A 22,700-nucleotide genomic window follows, 5' to 3' on the forward strand; every position below is an offset into this window, starting at 1 on the left:
TAAGAATGGGGAAATTTCAAATCATATTAAAGCTGTAATTCAAGTCGAGAAAACCGGAAGTACACGTAGAATACAGTCGGTTGTGTGTGTAAATAGCATTAGTCACGTATCACGCGCGTACGAACGGAAGTGACTTTGCTACCGGACTATCCCATAATGCACCGTAAATGACGCTTAAATCAACATCCGGGTACTTTTTACGTCATTGGCGATAGCGAGAATTATATGGGAATGTTTACCAGTGGCGGATCTAATGGTTGTGGTGGTGGTGGGGGGGGGGGGGCTTACCTGGCGCGTGCCCCTCTTTTTCTTCTTTTTTTTGTGGTAAAAGCAAAAGAAATAAAGTCTTAGTTTTGTTAATAATTTTGTAAAGGCACCTCCCTTTTACGGAATTCCTGGATCCGCCCCTGTTTGCCCTTCACTGAGTTATAACTGGCACGTGTAGTTTCCACTATTATACCACGTATGATACACAACTCACAATGCGAGCAAGTTCAGCATTATATTACTGTTATTTTAGTTTATAATAATTATCAATGAATCCATTGCAAAAACAGTAGCCACATAGAATTTTCATTCCCATTAAGCGAATACACACCGCTACACTGTAGAAAGAGCGGTGTTGCATCTGACATAACACCAGCCCAGGTTCAATAGGAGACCACAACAAATGGTGTTACTGTGGTGTAAATGTGTTTACAACATGGTTTTTTTTTTTAATCGAATGCTTTATCGGAAAGCTCCCGTTCGTCTTTTTAAAGTTGAAAATCAACAAGAAAAACAAAACTAATCAATCGTTTTTTATAAATAGTTTTATACTTTGAAGTGAATTCGAATGTATTATAATTTAACACCACAAAGAAGCACCAGAAAATCAGGGTTTTTTTCCTCGGGAATCTGTTAAAATAACGTCATCAAACGTTTGCTGATTCTTGCACCAAAATCTTAACATATACAAATCTAAACTTTTAATTCTAAGTATAGCATATTCGAGAAAATAAACTGCTCTGTTGCACATTCAGCAACGCCGAGGTATTGAGTTCTTTATCATGTACTGCATGTTTTCTTTTCTTCTAAATAGCTGTGTAAAAGGGTTTCAGGTATGTAACTATGCCACCATAAGATTGCTGCAGGAAAGACAATGAGCCATGCAGTATCTCCTTTATTAAATGAGCTTCCTGTGTGTTTTACGTGAAAATTAGATGTTTTGCGTGCCTTTATTTGGCTTGCAGTTATGTTCCAGTACATTTAGGGCCGTGAATTACTCAGCAGTATGGTTGACGCTATGGTAACACAACGACATAAACAAAACAAAAAAACACATAAAATTTCCAGACTTACGCTCCATTTATATACTAATGAACCTTATTTTAGGGGGAAGGAAAGGCTGAAGTCATCCTGAAGCAGTATGAGGTCACGTTCATGTGATTTTTTTGTTTATCTTTTCCATAACAACAGCTGCATACAACATGATCAAGGTCTCCCATCAACCTTTCACCCCGTTGTGCTCCAATCGAGTTGTCGTTTTCTCCACTCACTTTCATTCAGATCATGAAACTCGAGATCATTATTTATTCAATTTGTGTGTTTGTGTGTGTGAGTTTCTTTTTCGTTAGAAAATACGACTTTAGACAATAGGTTTCCTTGTTTGGTTTTTTTTTTTTTGTACCTCAACGTACAGCTGTCCACAGTATCCTAATTTAAGGATATATCAATTTGAATGACATTTCATTTGTTTGTTCAGCATGAAAAACATAAAGAATGGCAAAGAAAAACAATCATGATGCTTCACGTGATAAGCTCTAGGGAAGCAGTCAAGGCAAACTAGGAATTAAAGTTTCATTAAAATCAGGCCTTCAAAAAGTTTAGCAATGATAGAAAGAAAAATGTGATGAGCAATAATCATTTTCAAAGCACATATTTTCATAATTCTCTTTTTTCTAAAGACATCTAATATATATACGCTATTCTACATAGCCCGTCCTGATTTATCATGCAAATACATTTTGTAAAATACCATGGTCAAATCTGAAGGTATACCGACGATATTTCTTTTTCTTTTTCTTTTTTTAGTTCTACTCAACACCTTGTGTATAAGATCTTTTAAGCATGTAATGTTTAATGCCTTTCAGATTCATATTCAGAATTAATGACAATTATTTCAAGTAACAATAAATATATAGATAAAAGTACGCACGATCAGTTTGAAAATGCTGGGGACACAAAAATTTGTGACAAGTGTCTCCTTAACATAAATCAGTATGATATTCTATATTATACAACGTCCAAGTAGATCCTTGTAATTTGATTGGAGGATTGTTGGTGACGTGATATTCAATAATTACTCCATTCAACGCGCCGTGCAATTTGGGTTCTATTTTTGCGTGCAACTTGGTTCGATTTTTTCGTTTTATTCCACGGTTCGAGAAATTGTACGGTACTGCATGTATTGTGTGTTGCATATTGAGGATCGCACGCAGCTAGCGCAGTGTACGTGTGCGGTACATGCTGCATGCGCGTATGCAGGCCTACGTAGTGCTAGTGTGTCTATACTGATTGCACAAGCCAGAAAGAGAATCGCAGTGGATCGAATCGCAGTGGATCCACATGTAAGTATGGTGTTCATATATATATATATATATATATATATATATATATAGATATATATTTATATATAGACTTCTAGGCCTACTTAGACCTACCCAACAATCCTCCGACCAAAAAAGATCTACTTGGACGTTGTATAAAACAAATAGTGTATGGTCTTTATTCGTGCAATGGAACGAGATTTCGCACTCGGTGAAATATGAGGCGCACTATTCAACTCGGCGAATTGCATTCGTGACCATTCACTATTTGTATAATATTATGCATTATCATAGTAAATATAAAAAAACTAGGTAAACAAATGGACAGAGACAGAGACATCTACCAAAATGTTATACAAACATTTTTTTTAAACAAAACTTACAATTTTTCGAACGGTTCACTCACCGTTGGGGTTTTAATGGGACAGTCGAGTATCAATGACCCACTATTAACATGTGGCGAAAATCTGCATTTTTGTTTGGTGGTCTAAACAATGAATACACAGGTCCAAATTCTAAAAAAAAAAAAAAAAATCATGACGAATACGTGAACACAACTACATTTTGTTTACATACACGTTTCGAAATAAATAAATAGATAGATAAATGAATATAATGTACATGTATGTACACAGTTTATTTTCATATAGCTTTGTACTTTAGAGAAAGGTATACACATGTGGGTTAACTAGATATCAATTGTATAATATGTATAAAAATTCTACATTTAAAATATATTAAATTTAGACGCATTTGACAGTCAGTTCAGCGGAGAAATAAAATTTGTTTGAAAATTATGATGTTGACATGATTAGCACCGCAATTTGTTTTGTTTTCATGGCTGCCTTGCAAGTGGAAAAGAAATGCATCCAAACTTCAGAAAATGGATAAACTCAAAGAGACCCTGTACATCCGGTCGAGATATGCGGGGAAGAAGGTAAGTGTAAGGAAATTTCTATTAGACGTCGGTCTTTCGCGTGCATTCTGTATATTATTCCCTTTTTGACTCGGTAACAACGTTTCCAAAGATATTCGTCCAAAACACACAGACAGACACACACATACACACACACGCACACACACACACACACACACACACACATCTCATAACGTCATGCCTTCATACTGAAGGAAATGAAATGCCTGTGAAGCCAACTTCCTTCTTAAAATTGACACAGTATTGAATACTACTAATACGACGTACTTAAAATGGCATGATTCAAATAAGTGTTACTACTATGGAACTTGGTGCGTCTCTACTAGACTGCTGTAATACAAACGCGCATGCAGACAACCTGAAAAGATGTCATGTAACGGCATGTAAATGAAAACCAAAATGCTCAGATATCGCTGTATTTTTTATACCGTTATGCATATATGGACAGGCATGTGGAGGAAACTCCACTGAGGCCGAAAATGGTACTGTAGGTAAAATCTCTATTGAATTGAGTCCATCATTATGTTTTCATAAAAGCTGATGAATGGATTAGGTTACTCAGGAATGTTGCTTGTTTTGTCATTCATTATCAATTTATTACATCACTCTTCCTGTAAAGAACTGTCCTGCGTCCTATTCATTATAACAATGACTATGTCGAGTATACTTACGCTCCTCGACAAATTACATTTTGTGTCGAAACCGCGTGGCGTCTTTTCAGTGAGTCTACCGAATGACAGAATCCAAACTGTCGCAAGTGTTGCAGACCACTTTTTTCACATACAATTAGTTAATTTCAATTTTAATAGTTACATTTTTTGCTTTTTCAAAGTCAATTAAGGAGATAGTATTGCTAGAGCAGAGTAAATCGTATAGGAACACGATCATCATTCTGTATTATCTATTCCATTGTTGCTAGAAAAATACTTAGTTAACAACTTACATTGATGAATATGTAGCCACCAAATAGTAACACCCATCCATTAATAATTGCATGTGCATGTACAATGATAAGACAGGAGCCAATAGATCAAATCAAATCAAATCAATTGTGTAATGATTTTGTTATTATCATTTCAACAGATATATACTTGTCTGTCCTCATTAAATATAAGATGATGATATTCTTATGAGAGAAGAAAAAAGCTGTGAAAAGTGCGCGTCAGAGCCTTCACCAACTTAACCTCACTTAATACCTAGAAGACTGCCCCACAAGGCAGCTTTTCAGAACGCTTCGACAGTTAAGTGTTTTTTAATGTAGTTCTTCTTTATTCGAATGTATGAATGTGATTATATTATTGAATAAGTTTTACATATTATGCACTGCTTTGTATGACATTCTTTCATACTATGCAGAAATTCGTAGATCTTTGGCGTGTTGTCTTCATTCTAACAGTCTCCTCACCAGGTGAGCACAGACCACCCCTCGTCCTAGCGTTTTGGTTTTTTTTTTGACATGTTTAATAGTTTCGAATCAACGAAATGATAGTATGAAACATGATTAAGACTGCATATGTGACCCTGCACCTCAAAACAAAGAAAAGGTCGCCGGACATGGATTTTTAGTTAAAACCATAATATTGTGAAAGTGCAGACATTAAGCTTTAAAATGATGTAAAACTCAAATCAAATGGACTCTCCTAACCTATCTAAATATTGGAAAGAAAGCACAAACTCAGGAAAAGTGTGAACTGAGAAAAGAGGCTCTGAAGGACGTACAGTGTCTATTCAAGCGCTTAATCTTTACCATACCGTGCTGGCTGTGCGATGAATGGGACAAAAAACTGGAAGTAAACCACCAGAGTAACAACAATGAAGAGATTATTAGATTAAACTGAAATTAAGCATGCCTCATTAACACATTCTGTCCATAGTTACTGCCAACTTTCAAAGCAGTAGCACTATCCTTTCAAAAATTATTAGAGTTGAAAGTGAAGAGTGTGGACAAGGTTTTTCAGAAGTGAAAAAGGGATTCTAAAGACACACCTAATCACACTATTCTACCAAAAATGTTCGACATAAACTGCTGAAAAAACACACTTTCCTGACTGTTTTATGATACCAAATTTTAGCATGGTGTAAAAGAAGACCCGCTCTTTCAGAAAATATGAAAAAGTCAAGTTCGGCTAGGTTAACCCATTTCACTTATTTTCAGTCCTCACGCAAAATCAGTGTGTGCGACTTTATGTTTGTTTTGAGGTGCACAATCACACATTATGTAAACGATTCTAATCAGGCAACAATTAAGGTTTTATACCCTATGTCTGTGAAAAAACGACCGCGATTTGCGAACTTGGAAAAATATGAAGAACACTTTTACTTCCCTAATACACTGTCTCACCCAAAATTATATCTCGGAAACAGGCCAGGAACGTGTGATTCACGAGGAGACACGTGTTCGCATACACATCAGGAAATGAAAGACATGTGCCCGACAATATTCTCCAAAATAGCGGGAGGATACGTCAAACTGACTCCGAAGCACGTCCCTCTTGACCATCCCAATTATGACGTCATGGTTCCAAGAGAGGCCAGAGGAAAAACAAATCTATACTGCGCCCACCCAGGTGATTTTCGACTCTGTGGAATTTGCTTAGTTTTATTCATTGTAGTTTCTTTCATGTATGATCAGGTAAAGTTCCACCGAAGACATGCAGAGTATTTGATAGAATTTGTATCATGAAAAACTGAGAATCGCGTGCGAAGTAACATCGAATAGATCATATCCCATTGCACTCACTCACGTATTATGACGCATACTAGAAAGATACTGTAAATCATACACTTGCATTGACAACAAAATATTATGTTATCACGATTAGCCTCACAAAGGCAACAAACATAGGTATGATGATGATGATGAGTTTGATGATGATGATGATGATGACCTACAGCACTTGTATAGCGCCATATATCTGTTATAGAAACATTCAAAGGCGAAAAGGCGCAAACATTCAAACATTCAAATATATGCACAGCTTCAGATAAAAACCGACTTTGAACTTTGCGTTGTTGTTGTTGTTGTTGCTGTTGTTGTTGTTTTGAATATCAAAACGACTTTCGAATGTGAATATCATGCACAGGCCCATGTGCTCTTATGCTAGTTCATTCCAATTACAACCCTTTCCTACGACAAACTCCAGTATCAAGCTAGAAAGATGAACATTTTGCTAATCTCATTTGATATTGTGACAGGTTTTACTGATTGAGTTGGTCGGGCGCCATATTCACAATATTCCTACAAATAGGAAGTGAACATATTAACATTGATTGATTGTCACGATTTTAGGATTGTACCATATTTGATGAAACAATACAGGAAGTACATTTCGAATCTACATTTCGTTTTCAGCAGTTTCATTAATTTTAAAGAACGCAGACAGAGAATGTACATTAACTTACGTTTTGCTTATCTTTTGAGACGCGATATACCATCTGCTTTCATTTTGTTACGACTACATGGAAATTCTTTATTCTCTGTATTGTTCCGAAGTACAACGTTTTGATATATAAATGATGCACAGGATAAGACTCGTGCATGTTTCACAATTCTAAATACCCTCGAGTGCGCTACGCCTCCACTAACGCCACGAAATAATCCTGTGCATCATTTGTTTTATAAAACGGGTCGAAAACTAAGAGCATTTTTCACGTACCTTTGTGGGTCAATACCAGTCAGCTACATGTAGCACTCCCTCGAGAGAGTCGAGTCAAGCACGTCGCACTCGGAAATCCCGCACGTTAAAGAGTTACGCCACATAATAAGTTATGCACACAAGAAAGGCCGGCCGGCAGCCCGAACTAGAAGTTGTTTACAGGATTGACAGCGCGTATAGTAGCGCGTGACGCACTTGTAACAACTGATTGAGTGCGCACTGGTACTGCAGTGCAATGGTACTAAAGTAATCAAAGCCAACGTGACTCATTTCAGCGCTTCCTATTGGCTATGTTCTTGAACCCATTTTATAATATGAAAATAATGGCAACATAGAATGATAATGGCAAGTGGTGTGAAACGTGTGGCAGCTGTAAGAAAAAACAGAACCTTTTTTTGCAGTCGTGTAAGGTTACCAAAGAATCAAAGGTTTCACAGATCATATTCTTATTGCTTTGTTTATGTGTTTGATATTTTATTTCATTTAAGTTAGATATACACTATCAAAAACACATTTGACTATCTTGCATTATCACACTGACGTGTTTTAAACAGCATGCACCCCGAATCCTTGTCAAAATGGAAGAAACTGCTCGGAAACATTGGCCGACTTCGAATGCGATTGCGGCAAGAATTTCTTGGGAAAGACCTGCGCTAGTAAGTACAAATATGCAAAAATTCTTTATAAACCAATAGTATGAGCTGTGAAGATTGTACAAAATGTACAGTATTGCTGAAGCATAGATCACATTCCTGTCATCAAAATGTCCTTGCCCGTGTGAAGGATTAAACTTACTTTTCTGCAAGAAATGTCATCTTTACAAAAGCTATTCATTTGTTTGTTTGATAAATTTATTTTCTGCAAATCAACATACATAAGTTACATAATCATAAACATGCAGGAAATATACAAAGTAGATTCAACACAGAGTTGTTTGACTTTCGTAAACAACGATATACATAAGTTACATAATCATGAACATGTGGGAAATATACTCAGTAAATTTATTACAGAGTCGTTTGACTTGCATAAACAACGATATGAAAGAAAAGTAATGATATGATATACAATAAGCATGTCTAGGCAGCAGTGATTACAATAACAATTTTACTTAAGAAACGATTACGCAGAAGGCCGCCATTATAAGCATTGCTTGAAAAAATGGCCGGCTCTGTTCAAAGCTAAAAAGGCTATGTTCAAAGCTAAAAAACTGCCATTCATTGTGCTTTCAACCTAGCACAGGTTTCAAGAATATAGAGAGACCCTATTTCAATGGAAGTAGACACAGTGCATACATTGTTACAATACAAGTGACAAGGGAAGAAGAATAAACAATCGCAAACGAAGATGATATATTTTTTATATGAGCTTCTATAAAGTTGAAATACATGTGCATACTTTTCGAACAGCTGTCCGGAGCTGTCCGGAACAATGGTTTCCTCAGAACCCAACGGACGAATCTTGCTATCTCTACCGTACCGATTCCTTGTCATGGACCGCTGCGAGGGACTCGTGTGTTCAACTTGGCGGACACTTAGCCGCCATTCAGACTCCCGAAGAGATGACGAGAGTGTGGGGATATCTGACGTCCATGTACGGGACTGGCGCAGCCAGAAACTTTTGGACCGGGTTGAATGACCGCAGCGAAGAAGGGGTGTTTACATGGACCAGAGTAGGTGGCATTCTGCCACGGTCCAGTAGCATGTGGAGGGATGGGGAACCAAACAATTCAAAAGGTGACGAGGATTGCATTGGTACATTTGGGGATGGGCAGTCACTCAACGACTACAGATGTGACATTTCGTGGCCCTACATTTGCGAACTTCAAATGTAACTGGTTTTTTATGAGTGCGTCAATACGGACGTGAGCGGGCTTGTAATACAATCATGATTTTTTACCTCCGCCAAGGGAGGAGGCTATGTTTTCATTACCGTTGGTTTGTTTGTTTGTTTGTTTGTTAGTTTGTTTGTTTGTTTGTTTTTTGTTTGTCCGTGTGCAAAATAACTCATAAAGTTGTACACGGATTTGTAAGAAACTTGCAGGAAAGGTTGAGAATGACAAAAGTAACAAATCTTTAGATTTTGGTAGTGATCCCATAATTTTTTTGGAATTTATGAAGGATTTTTGATATTTTGACAGGTAGGGTCAATGAACTTGGGAGTTCAAGCTGCGCATTTTTGAGGTTTTCAAACGCGCACTAAAATGCAAAACATCTGATTTCTCTCTCTCTCTCTTTTTAGGGGGGAGGAGGGGTAAAGAAAAGCCTAGATATCAACACAATATTATGGACGCAGATTTCATGAAGCTAAGCCATTATTGGCCAGACGGACAAATCAGAATTTAACATAAAACCAGCTTAGCAGACTGCTCTGTCTGAGAATGTGTTACGAAATTTCTAAATCTACCGTGTCGAAGAGGATGATTGGGAAAGTGACAAATAATATTTATGGTGATGATAATAATGATGAAGAATAAAGTTGACAATGTTGAAAAGACAAGATAAGCTGCATTAATCCTCTGCATGTCACAATAACTTCCTGTTAATAGTAATGTGTGTAAAATGATATTAACTCATTGGCATAATCCGTTGCAAAGGGTTAAAAAGACTGCACTTGTTCAATACATTGTAGTTGGTAGAGGTTGCTGCTATGAAGAGTAGCCTGCTTTTTAGGTTTATAGACATGGTGCTAGATGTCAATAACGATAACTGGCAATAACGATCTGACTAATAGGCATGAGTAGCTATATACTAAAACTCAAATTATGAATTGATTTAAAGTTAAATTTGAAGTTTCTAGTAGCAAAGTGAACAAGTTAAACACTTCGACTGACAAAGGAATGGTGTGGATTGAGAAAGGCGTTTTTCGTGTTCATGAGAAGCATTTTCTAATTGTGTATACGTATTGGCATTCAGAAAAAAGGGTCGTCAGTGCATCTTTCTCATTCCGCTTCCGGGTTTCTTCAGCTGACAAGCAAAAAAAAAAAAAGGGTCTATAATACGGCTCAAAGGTTTCTTTCATTCTATATTTTTCCTAGTGCCGCTTGGGGGGGTAAAAAAAAAAGTGGGGGTCAAAGTGGTGACACCTTATGTATTCCTATGTATTCCTAGGTGGGGGCCGAGCCCCCCCCCCCCCCCCCCTCCCCCCCGTGTTCTCCCGGACCTGTTTCGCAAAATAGCCTATAGAACACATAATAATAATGATAATGATGATGACAATAATAACATTAACAATAATTATCTTCAATATCATTATCCTTATTACTATCATCATTGATCAAATAAATCGTATACAGTTTGATTCATATTGTATACATTTACGTGCCATAAAAAAACCTTTATTATTACAACGACCTAGCTTTTAAAACTGGATTTCAGACCTTTTTGTAAGAAAACACTTCATGTTCGTCTTATGTACCCAAGCAAAAATTGTTCAAACCCACAGACTACTCGTTAGATACTTGTTCCATTATACCACCGACGCTGACATTCTTATATGCATCTATTCCTTGTACTAATTCATTTTAGGTGTTTTTCATAAAGCAGTTATTATATGTTCCGTATACATCTGTTATGACTTACTTCAAATTATGTTACCTTCGAAAACTTTAAAAGATAGTATACTTGGCAGAGTCATTGCTTGTGACTCTTCAAGGTGTGTATATATATGGGAAGGTGAAATATGTACAACTTCTTTTTCTAGGTTGTGTGATTTAGTGTGGACAGTTTTGTGTTCTGTGCTTGGATTGGCCAATAGAATAGAAAAAGTAACTATCACAAATACACTTGGCAAAATGATGAATGAAGCTTGAATCTGCAATAATTCATTTATTCGAAAATATTAATGCTGAATCATTAATAGATTAAAGTTTGCTCGTAATGCTTGCACAAGTGAACCCTATCAAGTTGTTTTCGTTGGTGTTCGATTGTTTGCTTGTTTTTCCTTTCGAAGAATAGCATACACTGATAGAAGCCAGTGTTGCCCAATATTTTGTAGCAATATCAATAGTAGAGCACTATGCCTTGAACGGAACGATGTACATCATCTCGGACAATTCACATACAGGGGAGCATTTCATCAAGCATTTCGTCAAAGTTGTCGACAAATTTGCTCTCAGCCATAAGATGGAAGGATTTCAGTAGCTCGTAACAGTTTGTCAGAAAAACATCCGGACAAACTGCTTCGCAAAATGCCCCCCCCCCCCCCCCGTGATGGTTAGACTAAGACGCACTGCTAAAAAGATGCCAGATACTGATTGTTATTGCGACAATGTGCATTGCGAGGGTACGTCTCTTCTATATACTACTCTCCAATCTTCTCAGCGTTAGATGCGTAGCTTCTTAATTACTATTAATTAATACTTGTAAGGATTAGAGGGTAAAATGTAGGATCTACAAGTAGAAAAAAAATACAGAGAAAATACACCATGCGGTGAAGTGTACTATCTGAAGAAAATTATTATTAGTAGCATATGCGATTTACAGACGTGTATAAATAAAGGTGTGTCTACCTTTCAGATCCACGAGATTACCTTTCATTAGTAAGACTCATTTACAAAATCATTTGTGTCAGACCCCCGGATGGTATAATGGGAGAAATTTGCTGAAATCACTTTAAACACATTTGATGGGTCTCGAAAGGCTCCATTAAAATGAACTGATTTATAAAACATTAACGTATCGAAATTTTTTTCGTACCCCCATATCCTACTTAGAAAGTCTTTTATCCCTATCAGCATCTGTATATGTATTTTATATTGAAGATACTGCAACACAAGGAGAATAATGGAAAAGCAAAGTCTATGATCTCAAAGAACAATAAAAAGCAAATATCAATAAAGATAAACAAGATATTCTTACCGAGCCAAGAAACTGGAGAATGAATAATTCAGATGATTACTATATCATGTAGTAACTAACTTGATATGCTGATCATACAAGGTCCAAATACTTGATATCTGCAAACAATCATATATATGTGACCGTGCATCACAAAACCAACAAAAAGTCGCACCCCTTGATTTTACGTGAGGACTCAAAGAAAGTGAAATGGGTCAACCGAGTCAATCTTGAGTTTTTCATATTTTCTGAAAGAGCTTTCCTTCTTCTACGTTAATCTTTAGTTTGTGATCGTAACATGAAAGGGAAAGTGTGTTTTCAGTAGTTTTTCTACAACCCTTTTGGGGGGAGAGTAGAATGATCAGGTATGTCTTAGAGGTCACCCTTTCATTTCTTGAAATCCTTTGCACATTCTTCACTTTCAAGTGTAATAAATTTCGAAAGGATAATGCTACTGCATTGAAAGTTGGCATTAATCATGGACAAAATTTGTTAATAGAGCATGCTCAATTTCAGCTTAATCTAATGAATCCTTCATTGTTGTTGCTCTAGTAGTTTACATCCTGTGTTTTGTTCCTTTCATCACATAAGCTAGCACGACTTGGTCAAGATTAGGCGCTTGAATAGACCTTGTACTTCAGAGATTATAGTCTCAGTTCACACTTTTTCAGAGTGTGTGCTATCTTTCGAGTATATCTTTCGAGATAGATAAGGGATTTTAGTTCATAAGGGAGTCCATTTGAATTGAGTTATACATCATTTCAAAGCTTAGATTCTGCTCTTTCAGAATCTGCCCTTCGATAAAAAAATCCATGTTTAGTGATTTTTTGTTGGTTTTGTGATGCAGTGTCACACACACACACACACACACATATATATATATATATATATACATATATATATATATATGTGTGTGTGTGTGTGTGTGTGTGTGTGTGTGTATGTGTATGTGTGTGCGTGTATGTGTGTGTAAAACATAAAAAGTTTTATTAGGCCAAGTAAAAAAAGAAACCAGTTTCTCGTCCTCGCGCGCATCGATTTTGGCCGCCGCGTCGATTTTTTTACTATTTACTATTTTCAAAATGGCGCTGAAAATACCAAGAAATTCATAATTCTCGTCCCAGCCCGCTCCCCGCCCGCATCGATTTTCAGTTGCCGCATCGACTTTTTTGTTATTTACTATTTTTTCGGCCGCCGAAAAAAAAAATCGACAATTCACCTACCAATCGTGATGTCTTATTTAAGCGTCCTCTACTTAGCTGTAGTACAGCTGTAGCTTCTGTAGTGCGTATGTAATAACGCATGCATTTCACACTGCGAGCTCGGCAAGAAGGAATGACCCACAAAGCAGTTGAACTGTAGTTGGATGGGCGGGCCTGGGCTGTGATGTATAGCGCACTCGGTACGTCGTGATGTAGACAGGACGTTGAGCACCTTCTGTACATTTCTCTCGTGCTGTTGCCCGCTTCATGTGCTGCTAGATTGATTGCGCAATGTAACCACAAACCCCGTTATATAATAACGAGGTCCGTGAGACCGGCGATACTACCTCGTTATAACCGGTACCTCGTTATAACCATACTCATCAAAAAACAAAGAAAAACATAAGCATGACGTCATATACCCATCAATGAAACTTAGACATATCCTTTGCGTTGTTATTACACAATTATTAAGCGTTATTATTGAGAGAATAAAGGGAGATTTGTGAATTAGGCGAAGAAATAGAGGCTGAAATGATTAGTTAATTCTTTATTGTAATTCTTGTTTGTGAAGCTTTTTCTAAACACCAGCGCAAATATGGGGGCAAATATATAGAGTAACATACAGGCCTTGTTTACCGTAGGCCTAACTTGCTAGATATATTTTTACGCTGTTGGTGCCCAGCGGGAATGCGATGATTTCATGAATCATTTCGGCTGTAATCGTGTACACATGTACAATGTATGATCGTTGCGCCCAAATGGATTAAAAATGCGTTCTTTATTTTCTTCCGAAAATCTCTTCGCGTTTTGTACGACCGTTCTTGAAAAATATATCTAAATGAAAAAAAAAATATCTAAAAAAAATATCTATATGTGACAGTATTGAATGTGGGAGGTTGTCATCCTGCTTACGCAAATCTGTACCAGATCTATTCAAACTAATAAATGCGTTTGTTTCTTTTTCTGATTTAGGTTAACATGCGTCATTCAACTTTTTTACGGTACTGTCACCTGGCGAGATCGCGATGACTTCAGAGTAGTTGTTTACCGCTAACTTGCGAGGTATTTTACGCTGTTGGTGCCCAGCGGGAATTCGAAAATTTCATGAATCATTTGGCTGTAATTTTATACAATGCATGATGGTTGCGCTCGAAGGGATTAAAGATGCGTTCTTTATTTTCTTCCGAAAATCTCTTCGCGTTTTGTACATCCGTTCTTGAACTGTTGAGTGCGTTTGTTTCTATTTCCGAGCACCGATTAAGTAGGTTAACATGCGTTATTCATCAATTTTTACGCTACTGTCACCCAGTGAGATCGCGATGATTTCATTAATTATTTCGGCTTTAATCATACACACTCATATTCAAATTATCATTCGTTAAATGATAATGAACAAATCCAGATCTATTCAAACTAATACATGCGTTTGTTTCTTTTTCCGAGCACCGATTAAGTAGGATAACATGCGTTATTCAACTATTTTTACTTTACTGTCACCTGGCAGGATCGCGATGATTTCACTAATTATTTCTGCTTTGATCATACACACTCATATTTAAATTGTCATTTGTTAAATGATAATGAAAAAATCCAGATCTATTCGAACTAATAAATGCGTTTGCTTCTTTTTCTGAACACCGATTAAGTATAGGTTAACATGCGTTACTCAACTATTTTAACGCTACTCAATAATTGTCACCCGGCGGGATCGGGGCGATGATTTTATTATTTCGGCTTTAATCATCCAAACTCATATTTGCTCAAAACCGGCAAAAGAACTGGAAGTTGGAACTAAGATCGGAAAGGATATAATGATGAGGTGCACACACATTCCAATTGTCCATTTTTGATCATGATTTTATTGTCGCTACATGAAAAGTTTTTGAATGCGTTATCTATTTTTTTCTCGTTGCGCTGTGGTCTGACCTCATAGCACGCACGCGTTTCTCGCGAAAAAGAAAATCGAATGATTATGTTTAATGATTTAGTAGGAACATCGGAAGGTGTTCCTATGTCTTATCGCGTGATTAAGAAGAAAACATGGAAGGAACGGTTCTCTGCAAAACGGGAAAAGACGTGGATAGCGAGATTTCGGTTTCCAATGTTTCATTTGTCGCGTGTTTGAAAGCGGCAATTTGGTCAAGAAATGGAACCTCGTTATATCCGATCAAATTGCTTATGTTTTTCTTTATCATGATTTACCGAAATTGTCCTCGTTATAACCGGAATCTCGTTATAACTGAACGCGTTACAACCGATTCGTTCTGCCATTACACGCAAAGGAAAACGGGACCGACGCGATCACCTCGTTATAAGCGGTTCCTCGTTATAACCGAACTCGTTATAATGGGATTTCACTGTAGTAGAGGAGACCAGCCAGCCAGCATAGCATCGTTCTGGAGCTGGAAAAAAAAAATCGTGGAGTGATGAGAGAACCGATCTCAAGCGCACGAGTGCACAGCGAACGGCTTTAGTATTCAACTGGTTCGTATTCTGTCTTTCAGTAAAAAGGAAATCAGGTGGTTGTTTCACAGGGTTGACAATTGGCAGTACTGTCTGCGGCATTTTAAATCCTTGAGCGAATAAGTTTTCATATGAGAATAGATCTAACTCAGTAAGTTTGTGTTGTGTTGAAAGGCAAAAATAATGCTGTGCATTTCCAGAGATATTATGGTTGGATTCGTAGGTTCAACAAGTGATGCATAAATGTGTATATTTTATGTTAAAACTAGAAATGTCGCTATGGCGACTGGTATGCCTCCGCCATAATGCATGATTCTCCTAATAGGTACAGACAGTACATGTGGACAATGTGTGATTACATTTTCACAAAATTGGCAAAATACATATTAAACCGACAAGTTTGTCACAAATGTGTTTAATGTTCACCTTCCTTGGCCTAGGTTTAATTGGATGAATAGGAGAGCATGTATTTGGGAGTTAAGGACTTTGACTTGACTTTGACCCATTCATATGTTTGTGCATTGAGTTATTTTCAAGGTACGGAGAAAAAGTGCAATTTCTGTATCGAATAGTAAATTGTTACCATTTTCATCTGGCCTTTGACCCTAAAATTCATAAAATAATCACTGTCAGGCAGAACATGCATGAATATGTAGTACGTTTCAAGATAACTTGAGCCACTTCCGAGATATGGAGGTTCAGCACTTTCACTTGATCTTTGACCTTTTGACCTCTGAGGCAAAAACAAAAGAAAAAAAAATTCCAAAGAATATGAATTACGTTATGCATGCATACACCAAGTGTGAAACATAATAATCCTGCCAGCATTGCATAAACATGAAGGAAATAGTAAAATTTTGAAGTGTTTCCCTTGACCTTTGACCCCTGACCTTTGACCCCATGAACCCTAGATTTTCTAGATAATCACTGCCAGTCAGTACATGTATATATACTATGTTCCATGAAGATACCTTGAACAATGTCCAAGGTACAGAGAAAAAAGGTGAAGTTTTAATATTTTTACTTGACCTTTTGACCTTTGACCTTTGACCTCATGACCCAAACTTTCATCAGAGAATCTTAATTGGGTAATACATGTATACACTAAGTTTCAAGAAAATATCTTCAGGCATTGCATAGATATGGTGGAAATAGTGAAATTTTATGTATTTGACCTTGACCTTTTGACCTTTGACCTTGAGCATGTGCACCCAAAAGTTGATAGGCACAACTTCACCCCCTTATACACATACATGCCAAGTTTCATTAGGATACCTCAAAAGGTTTTGATAGTTACCCTGTCCACAAAATTCATTACGGACGGACGGACAGAAGGAAGGACGGACGGACAGACGGACGGACGGACGGAAGGACGGACGGACGGACGGACGGACGGACGGACGGACAACCCGAAAACATAATGCCTCCGGCACCACTTCGTGGCGGAGGCATAAAAACGTGTTTCTTTTCCATACCCTTGATATGACTGAATGAATACAGTCACAGTGTAGTTAAATTGGTATACTTGTCATGCATAAACAGCAATATACGCAGATTTGGTATTAAATTGTGCATCACTCAAATGATAAGTGGTTTATATCACTGCTGCTTCTTGGTAGCACTGTAATGATGGCCATGGAAGAAATGAAGGGAGAATGTGACTTACCTTCACAGGTACATGTTTTACAACATATGTAGTTTTGGTATACAATCATTCATCATCCAAATGATGAGTGATTATCAAATGATTTTTTAGACCATGAAGAAACATCTTTAAATGTTTAATGCTATAATGCCATATCAGTCAGTATCATTTTGACATCCATCTGCAATTATTGAACAAGCCAGTTTCCAGTTGAATGTGCTACAATAATTGTACTGTGAAGAAATGCAGATACATACCAGCTGTGTGGACACAAAAAGTCACAAACACAAATGATAAATAAAGCAGTGTTTTGAATATCATGGAATTCATTTCAGTCGTACATTTGTTGAAGGACATGTTTTATACCTGTTTCAATTTATAGCACAATACATCAGAATTGCAAGTACTAGTACACTGGTATCAGAAATGCCATTACAACACTAAATACCAGTATTAAGATGGCCATTTTCCCTTCGACATCTGTAGTGGAAAGAAAAAGCAAATGTATTTCTGCATGCATGAAGTTTCATTTCAAGTATGGTACATATATCTATTTGTTTGAAAATGCACATAGTGCAGGCAAGACATACACTTGGGACCTGGTCTCTCATAACACAGCTACCAGAGTGATATTTCATTTCGTAAATTGGATATAGAAAATAGTAAAGCCCTCTCTCGTTACCTTTCTCAGAATTACCGGACGAGAAACACATATTACTTTCATTTTGACAATGCTCGAAAAAATAGTAAGATATCAAATAGTAAGGACCTCCCTCATCGCCTTGCTCAAAAAACCCGGACGAGAAACTGCTTTCTTTTTTTACTTGGCCTTAGCCAACCTTGGTGATTGTAGTAGACAAATTGAATAATAAAAGAGATACACTGAGACCAAAAATTTGGAAATCTAATGCTTCCCATACCAGTCACGTCATTCATGATGAAAAATTGCAATATTGACCAGGCTTATCTCTTCATGTGAGTCATTTCCCTCTTGCAAGTGATTTTCTTTCTTTTCTTTTTTTTTTTAGTGCTTCCTCCAAGATTTTGTTTTTTATCTTTGGCCTTTGGGACAACACGCATGAGGTCAAATCATTACAAGCTTTCTTTACCAATTTGCTTGAATACTTCCATTTTCTTTTATTTCATCATTAATATGGCACTCTTTAAATTTCACCCCTGTCAGTCAGTAGAACTAGGCGGTCACACGCATAATTTGCTCTGTTGCCGAATGTCAATAACACACAAGCAAACACACACAAAAATGCATACATACATAAATATGACAGATACATGCTTTCCAAATTTCATGAATTTCAATACAATATATATCATATATATATAATTATATATATATATATATATATATATATATATATATATATATATATTATACATATTTATATAGTATACATACTTACGATACAGACCGGCAGTGCATGACAAAAGTTGATCCTCACTTCAGTCATCGAGTACCAGAATCCCGCATCTAATCTATGCGATTGCGCCACATTCGCGATATGCTTTGCTCGATATTATCGCTATTCTCAATTCTCGCTGGCCATGCCAGCAACTAGCTGTGTGGGACTAGTTTTATCCTTTCGGCGGTAGATTTAAACATGGAAGCTGAAAACAACAGGTTCGCAATTCTTTAGAGACTGATCTGTATAAACAGCATCTTAGACGATAGGGACGCAAAGAAAACAAAGGATGTCATCAAATACGCCCTACGAATTTTGGATTCCTACTGTTCTGAAAAAGGAATCAGTCTGACGGATATTGAAATAAGGTCAATCCAAGCTTTGCGCCGCTTTCTCCGTACATTCTACGCGGGAGTGCCCCGTGGAAATAGGGTATTACTATAATACGGTATACGCTAAGCGCTCTTTGATCACGCTTTATACACTATGGACTTCAACGACATTTTCAACACACTCATCATCAACGGGAAATGGCATATGGCTTTTGTGCAGATGCGAGACTCTAATCAAATAAATTGAAATTATCTTTCGCTAGATACCGGCGTAGCCAAGAGGGCGAATGGGACGCCTTTGAAAGGGGGAAAATTAAGTAAAATAAACCAAAATGAAATGCTTTCCCTATACTTAATACACTTTTCAGATCAACAAAAAGGTCTGAATAATTCTTAGTGCACAAGACTTGTCACTTTAACTACAACAATTCAAAAGTTCCCTCGTGTAAAGGAAAGGGTCACTTAAACTACAAAAATTCAAAAGTTCCCTCGTGTAAAGGAAAGGAAATATTTTTTTAATCAACCCTTTCCTCGCTCAATTCGCGGCCATTCCAGATTTAGCACAATTTTGTGACAATTTCCTGAATATTCCATCAATTATGCGAATCTTTCAATTTCAAATTCAATCTAAAAAAAATGCAAGAGCTCCCTCGTATGGGAAGGGTGGAGATATTACTTTCCCACGTCAAGTCCCCCCCCCCCCCCCCCCCCGCTGCATAGACTATTTCTACGGATTGAAGATTGGAAATGTTCCAAATACATGACTGCTACAAACTGTGTTCATCAGGTCGTTTGATTGCAATCATGAAAATACAAAATCTCCCTCGTGTAAGAGAGTGAGTAGGGCTTATCCCTCCCATATCCTCCTACTTGGTCTCCTTACTCAGACTTGCTACACTTCGCTGACTGACAAATTTCCAGATGTTCCAACAAAAGTATGCGGCAGATTGTTGAATTTCAGTTCTAGAAAATGGAAAAGCTCCCTCGAATATATGGGAGAGGTATCCTCACTGCCCGTCCCCTCTATAAACTTTGAATGGTACACTCTGGGGAATGTCCATTTCCGAATATTCGACGAAAAGTGAGCATCAGATCCCTTCATTCTGATTTTGATTTTTGAACAATGAATTACATTAAAGGGGATGGCTAGTGACTGATCAGTAGGAATCAGTGGGAATGCTGGAGGATGATTGCTCCAATCCTTGTGGGATTCATTTAAGAGTACATTATATATCTATTGTTGTGTGAACATTATTTCCTTCAGAATGGTATAATGTTCAAGTAATGTGCAGTTTCATGTTTCCAGGTTAGCGTGCCTGGTCAGTGACGGGGCATTAATCTGTACATTACTTGAATATGAGACCGTTCTGAAGCAAATAATTTTCACACTACAGTAGATATAATGTACTATTAATTGAATCCCACAAGGATTGGAACAATCATCCCTCAGCATTCCCACAGATTCCCACTGATCGGTTACTAGCCATTCCCTGTAAGGGTTTCTTCAACACATTGATATGTGCTTGTTGACGGCCAAACTCGGGGTTGGGCTGCCGCGACATAAGATTTTTTTTTTTCAGGATTGTTTAATGGCTTGCTTATTGTCTATTTCTTATTTCAAAATTTCATTGCAAACTTATCATGTTTTATTTGATTCTTGTTTTCTTTCCAACAATGGGTTATCACATAATAAAGGTAGAAATTATACAATTATTTAGACTTGCTATTTTTTTATTTGTCTTCTTTTCTTTCCAACATTGGGTTATCGATAACAAAGGTAGAAATGATACCATTATTTTAAAAATGTCAGTACAAACTCCTTTTAACTTGCTTTTACTCTCTGATGTATACCACACCGGGAGTATCAGTTGTTCTTGGAGGTCGTTTGGAGGTACGTAAGATCCCTACAGACACCGAGGCGAGAGAGCTGGTAATGCATTACGAGCGAATGTGAAATAATGTCATCAGTTTCTCTATGAATATTTCACCAAGCATTACAATAAACACTCGTCCATCTCATTCTCTTTCGCCTCGACACACATTTGAATGATTTGTAGGCCCTACTGTCATATGACTGTGAAAACAAATTCTTCTGCATGGTCCTCCATGCTACCATAGCTTCGGATGTGTATGCCATTCGTAATATAATTGGTACGAGTGAGAGGAGATAGGGGAATAGGCAATTTACATGAAACCGTCATTTCATTTCAGTTTACGCAAATGGGCATCTAATAAAATTAGTTGGCATGACAACATGTACAATACTCGGCAAGTATTGTCAACACACATCAGCCCCATTCTTTTAGATTGGATGTTGACTGAGTGGTAGGCCTACGACGATTACATTTCATTTTCACTGTTGCCTTTCAAGTGGTCAAGACCTGCATTTAGATTTTAGAACATGGATGAACCCAAGCGCAGTCTTTACCTCCAGTCGAGATATGTTGTGAATACTCAGAAGGTAGGTCGGCAGCTCGTAATAATTTGTGGACTCGCACATAGCAAGCGATGGACTTCCCTTTGCAAAATCCTAATGTTGTATATTTCCTCTAGACCCAGTAACAAAAACGTTCGCTAAGAATGTCGTTCCACAGTCGCAAAATGCGTTAACTTCATTTTGACTATGTCTAGATCTGTTATACCAAACGATGGCATCTATAATTATTTTGTAGAAGAGAACAGACATTCATACAAAAATACACCTCATCACCGTGATCACGTCATGCATTTAAACTGTAGGGAATAATATCACCGCTTACCTTCATCTAATAGATTTGACGCAGTTGGTACTACTCACAACATATTTGAAAGGTTTAAATGAGTTTGAGGGAGGGGAACAAGTCAATATACCTGAAGTGAAATGAAATGGAATTGATTTTAATGGAATGACATGACTTGTAATAATAATGATGTGAAATATTCTGTTTGGGTTCTTTTTTTTTCAATCAATTTGAAAGTTACTGCATCTATACAGAGTGTTGAGCTGGCTGAAAACTTATGAAGTAATTGTGACCGTGCACCTCAAAACGAACATAAAGTCGCACATACTGATTTTGCGTGAGGACTGAACATAAGTGAAATGGGTCAACCTAGCCGAACTTGACTTTTTCATATTTTCTGAAAGAGCGGGTCTTCTTTTACATTATGCTAAAATTGTGTATCATAAAACAGTCAGGAAAGTGTGTTTTTTCAGCAGTTTATCTCGAACATTTTTGGTAGAATAGTGTGATTAGGTGTGTCTTTAGAATTCCTTTTTCATTTCTGAAAAACCTTGTACACACTCTTCACTTTCAACTCTAATAACTTATGAAAGGATAGTGCTACTGCTTTGGAAGTTGGCGTTGATTATGGACAGAATGTGTTAATGAGGCATGCTTAATTTCAGTTTAATCTAATAATTCCTTGATTGTTGTTACTCTGGTGGTTTACTTCCTGTTTTTTGTCCCATTCATCGCACAGCCAGCACGGTTTGGTAAAGATTAAGCGCTTGAATAGACACTGTACTTCAGAGCCTCTTTTCTCAGTTCACACTTTTCTCGAGTTTGTGCTTTCTTTCCAATATTTAGATAGGTTAGGAGAGTCCATTTGATTTGAGTTATACATCATTTTAAAGCTTAA

The 22,700-nt window shown here is 37.2% G+C and overlaps 1 protein-coding gene across 1 annotated transcript; it reads left to right on the forward strand.

The window, feature by feature from the left end:
* The first annotated feature begins 3,471 nt into the window (after window positions 1-3,471).
* Window positions 3,472-9,015, forward strand: LOC139709817 (lactose-binding lectin l-2-like). Its single transcript, XM_071621778.1, has 3 exons — window positions 3,472-3,525; window positions 4,882-4,933; window positions 8,591-9,015. The coding sequence occupies exons 1-3, from the start codon at window positions 3,472-3,474 to the stop codon at window positions 9,013-9,015; spliced, it is 531 nt and encodes a 176-aa protein (XP_071477879.1).
* The last annotated feature ends 13,685 nt before the right edge of the window (window positions 9,016-22,700 follow it).

The sequence above is a fragment of the Diadema antillarum genome, unplaced genomic scaffold, assembly GCF_040938485.1.
Source record: "Diadema antillarum isolate AM-2024a unplaced genomic scaffold, OU_Dant_1.0 seq00001472_RagTag, whole genome shotgun sequence".
Taxonomy (NCBI): Eukaryota; Metazoa; Echinodermata; class Echinoidea; order Diadematoida; family Diadematidae; genus Diadema; species Diadema antillarum.